This window comes from Nicotiana tabacum, chromosome 9, assembly GCF_000715075.1.
Source record: "Nicotiana tabacum cultivar K326 chromosome 9, ASM71507v2, whole genome shotgun sequence".
NCBI lineage: Eukaryota > Viridiplantae > Streptophyta > Magnoliopsida > Solanales > Solanaceae > Nicotiana > Nicotiana tabacum.
The window spans coordinates 25,364,133-25,372,553 of record NC_134088.1 but is presented as its reverse complement, the minus strand read 5'-3'; the positions used below and the strand labels follow the sequence as shown (position 1 = coordinate 25,372,553).

At 35.6% G+C, this 8,421-nt stretch overlaps 1 protein-coding gene across 2 annotated transcripts; it reads right to left on the bottom strand.

The window, feature by feature from the left end:
- Positions 1 to 861: 861 nt before the first annotated feature.
- On the bottom strand, positions 862 to 7,673 carry LOC107820872 (uncharacterized). Of its 2 annotated transcripts, XM_016647225.2 has the most exons (15): positions 7,405 to 7,673; positions 6,380 to 6,498; positions 6,126 to 6,197; positions 5,844 to 5,957; positions 5,588 to 5,656; positions 5,456 to 5,512; positions 4,866 to 4,919; positions 4,726 to 4,788; positions 4,530 to 4,592; positions 4,079 to 4,243; positions 3,806 to 3,961; positions 2,224 to 2,304; positions 2,033 to 2,094; positions 1,785 to 1,910; positions 862 to 1,255 (listed from the first exon to the last, which is right to left on the bottom strand). In XM_016647225.2, exons 1-14 carry the CDS (start codon positions 7,598 to 7,600, stop codon positions 1,826 to 1,828), a joined length of 1,356 nt encoding a protein of 451 aa, XP_016502711.1. In that variant the 5' UTR covers positions 7,601 to 7,673; the 3' UTR covers positions 862 to 1,255; positions 1,785 to 1,825. The 2 variants fall into 2 exon arrangements, with proteins under 2 accessions (XP_016502711.1, XP_016502712.1); XM_016647226.2 differs by lacking the exon at positions 862 to 1,255 and having other exon boundaries at positions 2,208 to 2,304.
- Between the last annotated feature and the right edge of the window lie 748 nt (positions 7,674 to 8,421).

The following is an 8,421-nucleotide window of genomic DNA, read 5'->3' as shown; positions in this document are numbered from 1 at the left end:
CTCAAGCTACCACTTGTTCATGGTAGTTTAGGACTTATAGTTCTGTTTATGTAAACTTCAAACAGATGTTGTATTATTTCTTCGTACCAGAGTTGTATTCTTAATCTTAGTAGCTCATGACTTGTACTACCAGTCTTTGGGATAATTTTTTTAACGGGATTCAGTTATCTCATTCATTGTTTGTTGATGATCTTCCATTCGAATTGTGTTAATTGTTGTTTGGCTTACCTAGCAAGTTGGATTAGGTACTTGGTGTGATTTTGGGTTGTGACCTGCTGTCTTCAATCTTCCTAGTTAGCTTCGACTGACTTGGGGTTGACTAGGAAATGTTTGCCACGGGTTGACTCATGTGCTTGCCATATATCGGGTATACTTTTTTTCCAATACACTTATCTTTTCCTCTAAATATTTTATTTTTTCAGGGTCAAGACATTATTATCGTAAGCAGAAAGTTTTTTTTAACAAGAAACACCAAATATAAACCAGGAAATAACTCTTTGTGTTCTTGCAAAAATATACGAAAATTAACAAATTCTTCTAGCGAATAATTCATGTTATTTTTGCTTTCGCAAAGAAACGTTCAAAAGAGATTAGTCGAGTGGTTTGTCCTAGTTATCCAAATATAACCATTTCCTGAATGATTATATATTAAGTTTTACCACAAAAAGAATATGTAAGATATGATCAGAAAATCATCTCTTTTGTTATTATCATTATTTTTTTAAAATAATTCATCATTTTGGCTCTTTACTTTAATTATTCTCATTTTAAAATAATTTTTTATTTCTTTCCTCAATAAAATTTCAAAATGATAGGTCGAATAAAAGTATATTTCCAAAGATAAATGAATCACAAAAAAGGTTAGATTTCCAATCTCCTTCATAGGATTCAGAAGGGACGGAACATCGTCCAAATGGGAAAAACACAATGTAACCAATGTATTGCAGTGTCATCAAAATACTGTGATCACAATATTTGTCTTCACTGGCATAGGGAATAAATACAATCTCATTACAGAACAGAAAGGTAAAGGGAGATGATTCATCAGAGTAAGCCTAATCCTTCAGATCACATGAATTTGAATTTCTATATCTTCAAACTGCAGACTATTTGTATGTAAGACTTTAATATTTGCTAAGGCCATACCTTTCTAATTCGTTATCCAAAAATCTTCGAATATTGTGTTTAGCATCTCACAGACCAGGATATCTGACCCCCTAGATATTGATGTGTGTGGGAGACTGAAACATGCGATCTGTCCAATAAACATGAATGAAAAGAATTATAGACAAAAATATTTCCATCAAGATCTACAAGTCGAATATTATCTCTACTATTCCTTGAGCCGAGGGTCTATCGGAAACAGCCTCTCTATCTTTATAAGGTAGGGGAAAGGTACACACTACCCTCCCCAGACCCTATTTATGAGATTTCACTGGGTTTTTTATTGTTGTTGTTATCTACAAGTCGAATATTAAAGCAGAACCATATAGTCATGCTTAATGTTTCACTGTTCTAAATACCCCCATCTATCTGCCTGCCTGCCTGCACATCTGTGTATACTGTTCAATGCAGGACGATCATAACTGAGACCAGAAAAAACATACTAATCTGCTCAACATATGCATAAACATGCCTAACATTAACATCTTCACTTTTTTCCTTCCCTTAATGTTGGTTTTGTGGAGGCATTATTGTTCTATTGGCTTGCTGAGCGGGAGTAGGCTAGATAGCCCTAAAATTCATTTAGCAACGTTATACAAAAGAAAACAGCAAAGCTTTACCTTCAACTCAATTGGAATATATAGAGTTGTAGCATAGAACTTCATTTGTCAGGATGTGCTCTTTTAGCCCTACGACGTGTGTGGCTCTTATGATGGTGTCTATGAGAATGCTTCTTTGGCTTCTTACTGCAGAAATGCATAGGACAATCACAAAAGTGCAATCAACAAATTCGAAAAAATGTTAAAAAGCTACTTTAAATTAAAAATAGATTTCATGGTTAGCCAAAGTCAAAGTCATGAAAACTAACCGCATAAAATCTGACGCCAAATTAAGAAGAAAGATCACAGGTAAGGCCAGCAAAGCTAAGGCCTGGAATAAAAAGAAAAATGAAAATAAAAATTCAAATGTTAAGCCAAAACATCAAAAGAACAAAACATAATCCACCCTCACTCAATATATTCTGTTGAAAGCGAATTACTAACATATAGCACTGCATACCAAATACCAAGCCAACTCCTTTGTAGCATACGGCTTGGTGATGTCATGATTCTTCAACAAGTGATGTATGTTTTCTTGAGCCTTCATAAACAAAAGCAATAATGATTCATGTAAGCCGATTGCGATCATCATTTTAAGTCTAAAATATAACTATTTTCCAGCATCCCCCCCAAAAGAACACAATCGATGAAAAATAAATGAAATACTGAAGGTGGATTATACCAACACATTTAGGAAAAAGTAATTATTCAAATTGAAAAAACAGAGCATGCCCTTGGATGTTCATTCCCTTAATTGAAACTTGGTAGCCAGCTTAATATAGATATTAGCCAAGCTCCCATCATTCAGCCTTTCTTTCCAATTCCATTCTATTAATACTTGTTCGCAGACCACAATTTTGTTTGAGACTGAGGCGTAGTTGTTGTTTATTCTATTAATTTTTGTTAACCAATTATGTTCACAAGCAACAAACACTGGTGTAATATATACTCTAAATCAGACACTCATTTGAAGAAAAAGCAGCTAAACACAAGAAGTAACCTTACATCAAAAGAATGAATTGGTGGAAAAAGAAAACATGGTGTTTAGATGATTGCATATTCATCAGAATACTAGTTATGATTCTGGTATCTTCCAGACACGGCCCAATGCAAAAGTCCTTCATTATAACCAACTTATCTCTATGAGCCATTATTGTCAAAGCTTTAAGGGCAAGAGCACAGGTCTATGAGCCATTATTGTCAAAGCTTCAAGGGCAAGAGCACAGGTCTCCTCACCCCACCACCCACATGACCCAGTTCTTTTATGACAAATAGAACCGCAGCATGAAGTTAGAGAACATTGGTGGGTGGGTGTGGGTATATGATATGAATATGTATGTGTCCTTACCAACAAATGTGATGTCTACTTAGCAAGAATACGCCAGTTTCTCTAACTGAGACCAAAATTAGAAAACATGTTAAACAAGAAAAGGATGCCTCTAATATAGGTTCCATATTGAACCATACAACATAAAAGGTTCAACATTCTTGCCAAACTAGGTTTGACTCATAATGACCAACTCAGATTATGACAAACATGGGTTTTCATGCTAATATATTTTTTGTTACAACCATTATTCTGCAAATTATTTCATTATGTTTGACCCAATTCCCAACATTTTTATTTTCTCCCTCCTTCCATCTTGACAATTAACTTGTCCAACAAATTTATCCTCCCACCCTTCCTCCAGACAACATGAACTCCACAAGGAAAAATCATGTTTTTCCTGTTCACAGTGTTGAGGTAATAATTACTGCAAGTTCGTTTAATAATCACTAATCAGAAGTTCGAGTAGGAATCACTCTAGATCATAAGTGATTAAGAAAGCAAATCAAGGGTGGCACATCATAGCAAAGCAGCACCAAAAGCTATGTTACTCGAACTCTTCAAAAATATTGTTGGGTGCGTGTCGGATCCTCCAAATTTAGTGCATTTTTGGAGGATCCGGCACGGGTACGGCAGCACTTTTGGAGAGTCCGAGCAACATAGACCAAAAGGATACTGTGGTAGGGAAAATGGAGGAGAGAGAGAGACATCATGCCTGGCGGTGATATAAACTGACGGTTTTCTTGACCTTCCTATAATGGCGATGCACTTTCTTCCCATAAGGTTGCAAGAGAACCCTTGTGTTGTCAATATGAGGTTTCATCACCAGTGAAACTAGGTCAACATAAGGGCCTGTGAACTTCCTAGCTTCCTGCCGAATTAGTAGGTTGATATGAATAAATCAGGCAGAACATAATCCCTTTTTTTGACAAGGAGGCAGACCATAATCATTGAAATAAGATGGTAAAGACTAAAGAAACAAATATACCTCAAGATAGGGTTGGATGACCTCCTGTGCCTTCACAATATGAAGTTCCATAAACGTCTTGGATGTGTGATAAAGGTCGATTGTCTTAGTCTTAAGCTTCTGTACATGAGGTCCGGCATCACGAGCAAATTCCACTGAACGCTCTTTCATAGCTGGGATCCATTTCTTCAAATGAAACAACAAGAAAAACATATTATACATGTTATTTCCATAATGGAAACAAACAACCAAATAAAATCTAAACTACAGATTATCATCTCCCAAACCTATGTGAATGTGTCATTAAGCATAGAGGATAGATGCAAAGAGCTAAGCAAATACAGAGAAGACATTAAGAAAGCGGAGTCAAGGTGACAGCAGCCACGAAATAGATAACAGAACTAACTAGATGGACTATCAAAGCAGAAATGTCTCCTTTGGTGAAAAAGAGGAACTCAAAGGGAACACTCACTGTTTTAAATGAGTGAATATGAGGCTCCACCAACTTTACCACTTCAGATTTGGTCTCCAGCGCCTGAAGAAATCATTGTTAAAAAGATTCACATCTATACTGCGGAAGAGATATATATATATCAAGAATACCATAAAGAACAAGTAATAGACCTAAATGAACTAATTAATTAGAAGCATTAGACGCAGAACAAGACCTTTTCTATCGTCAGATCCAAAGCTGGTCTTCCTTGCTCATTCCAGTAAGTCGTAACAATTGACTGCACAATCAGGATAAGTCAAGGAAAAAGGATAAAAAGAGAGACTCCCGTATACTACGCAAAAAATAATTAATCACCTGCAAGTGTACAAGATGAACAGCAAGCCAAGGAGGAAGCCATCCTTCTTTAACCTGGTCGCACAACAATAGTACACCAAATCAAATTCCAAATAGTAGAGGATATGTGATTCAGTGAATAATTCATTGTTTTTCCTCCGAGTCATCACACTGTAATTTTATTAAGTCCCCATCAACTTTTGCTTGTTGTAAAATATCAAATCCCATCTTAATTGACCCAATAGGAAATAGTATCACCAGAAAAGAAAAAGGAAAAAGAAAGAGGAAATACAGAGAAGGAAAAGAAGTAAGAGTAAAGAAGCAGAAAGAACTAAAATATGATACTCAAGGTAGATTTTGATAGTTAATGTCGTCACCCAAATTTTAAGTGGAAGATTGTATCAACCAGGGAATTAGGAACTTCCGAAAGAAAATGGAACAAGAAAAGAGAGAATAAGAACATAATTGCAGTAGAGGGACATCACTAGGGATCAATATCTCTAGATATAAGTTTCACTTCAAGATAAGAAACCAATGAAGATTTTAATAACAATAACAGCCAAGTACAAGTCAAAAAAAGAAAAGGATAATTTCCAAAGTATTGATTCTACCTCCTCAAGCTTCTTCGAAACAGAAGAAGCCTCCAATTTGGACTTCATCATTTCTTCCTGAAGCCACTTAAGTATTAGTACCCCTCCGCTAATAAATAGTTCATATACTCAAAGAAAGTAAGTAATGAGAACCTCTGCCACTTGAAGAGCGCGTTTGGTTTTACGGATCCTAGCATTCTGCTCCTCATTTATCCTTTGTAGCTAAAACCAGATATGAACAAAATAAAAAGTGATATCAATTCCTCGGAAAGTGATAGCATAAAAGGATGATATTTACAAAGCTCTCTCCAAAAACCACTTAATCAACATGAGCATCAACCGGACAAAAAAAACTAGAATGATGAAATCCCCTTGATCCTTAATATGCATTCAAGAAAACAGTACATACCCTTTCAAGTTTAAGATTCAGTTCCTGCATTTTCTCCTCCGCTACATTTGTACTGGTTTCCAGAGTATCTTTCTTCTTGTTTTGTGCTTCTATATCCCTTCTAAGAGCATCTATCTGCACATCAGCAGAATATTAAGTATAATGATAATGTATTATCCAGTTAGTTACTTTTTTATTACAAAAAAAAAATACAATTCTCCCCTCAAATATGAATCAAATATGAATACTAGATTGGAGTTTCACAAAGCCCAGTACAAAGAAACCAGCTTAACCATAACTAACCTGACGCTCGAGTTCAATGGCACGCACATTAGCCTTAGCAACCAGCTCGTTTGCATTCAAAGATCCTTTTTCCTAGCAAAGATGTGCATATATCAATTTAATGAGGACGCTGCACATCATTATTTGAATTGCAAAATCAAATCTAGAGCACAGAAAAATCCCTGCTAGTTATCACAGTTATCACTGTCTGAATTCTTTATCTTAGTCAGAAACTAAAAATGACCACTCTCATTTCAAAAGTTCTGCCACCAAACCTGAAGTTCACTTTGCAAAGAAGCCAATTTGGCTAATTTAAAGTCGATTGTCTTCTCCAGCTCCTTGATTCTCTCATCCTTCCTTCTCAGTTCACGAGTGCTCTCGTCAATGCGGGATTCTTTCATCAAAGAAAAGAAAAGCAATTTGAGTTGTTAATTAGAAGGGAACTATAAAGATAAGGGGAAAAACAGTGAAGAAGAAGAAGGAATTTTACTTTCCACATTACCCAGAATACTCGGTGTTACACCTACATTAGGTCAATATTTGCCAGGAGTTTTTGGTTTGTTTAAAGATTTCATTGTAGGAACAAGTATGAGATTTAAAGAACCTCTACTTTCAGACAACTCCGAATTGCTTCCACAAGACAAATTATTGAGTATTGAAATGAAATGGTCAAATAGAGTGAATTTGATTTAGACGATTCATACAGCGAACCCCAACTAGTTTGGGATTGAGGTATAGTTGATTGACTGAAATCACTCAATAACCTTCCAACTAGCAAAACGGCTATCTACAAAAAGACAGGTGGTTAACTTAGTGTACAACAAGAGTTACACAAAAAGTCTAAACCACATATAACTGGAAATTCGAAGTACTTTTCTACTCTAGGAAATGTTCCAAACAGCGACAAATAATTCTTCACTTCTTAAGTCTTTCAACGAGAAAATGAAATGCTAAGATCATAATACAAAATTTCCTAATTTTTTCTCTTAACCTTTAATCAAAAACTGAAGAATTATACTCACATTTAATCCATAGAAAGAGGGGCGGAGCTAAAGGCCGAAAATTTGTACTGTCCAAATAGGAACAAAAACATTTTTTTGGTCATATATAAGCTGTTGAATTCCTTGACATGGGAGAAATATGCTACATTTGTGAGTAAACTGATAGTCAAACTTCCATAAGTTCAATTACAAGAACCAATTTCTGACAGACGAGCATTAAAATAAAAAAGAAACCCAGTTCAATTGTTGAGTAAATGAAATATAACAGCATATACACAAAAATTGAGTATAGAAATAACCTAGAAGGGAAATCCTGGAGTTGAGTTGGTCAAGTGGGAGTCTGATAGATGAATCTGAATCTGAAGCTTTTGTAATAACGACGTCGCTTTCTTCAACAATAATGGGTTCTGGATCAGCAGCAACTCCATTTGATGAAATTGTTAAGAAAATTTGGAGAAATAGGGAGGAGAAAAACAGCAGTTTCAAAAACGCCATTTTTAGCAAAGTGAGACTTCTCTCTGACTTTTTTTGAGAGAAAATGCAAGACAGTTTCTGTATTTTGACCCTGCCTTCACGTTGGACTCGCCATACTTTACTATTTTACCCCTGCCTTCAATTTTTTCCACCTAAAAGAATTTCAGAAATTTTGTTTTAGGAGAAATTGTACTATTATTAGCCTTCAAATAGTGATATTTTCTATTTTTTGGTTCTTATGATATTCGATTAAGCACATTTAACCTTTAATTAATTAAAATATGGAGTTTTCATCTCTCTATTTGTGAATCTTCCACAAAATTCAATGATTTATATACATGTGTTTTAAAAGACGTGGGCGTAAGGCGAGGCGTTTTACATATGCATCAGCGATACGTAAGCCCCGCGGCACGGGGCGTAAGCCCCGAGGCACTGGGCGTAAGTCCCATCGTTATTTAATTTTTAATATTTTATAAAATAATATAATTACAGTAAATATTTATAAACATGTAAAATTGCATAAAAATGAAGAAAACTATAAATATGTAAAAACAAATATATATATATATAGATGTGCTTCATCCCCACTTCCAAGAGTGTGTTGCTCTAGTGGTAAGTACCTTCCAACTCCAACCAAGAGGTTGTGAGTTCGAGTCACCCCAAGAGCAAGGTAGGGAGTTCTTGGAGGGAGGGAGGCGAGGGTCTATCGGAAACAGCCTCTCTACCTCAGGGTAGGGGTAAGGTCTGCGTACACACTACCCTCCCCAGACCCCACTAGTGAAATTATACTGGGTTGTTGTTGTTGCTTCATCCCCACAAAAATCTAATCAAAGCAATCTATT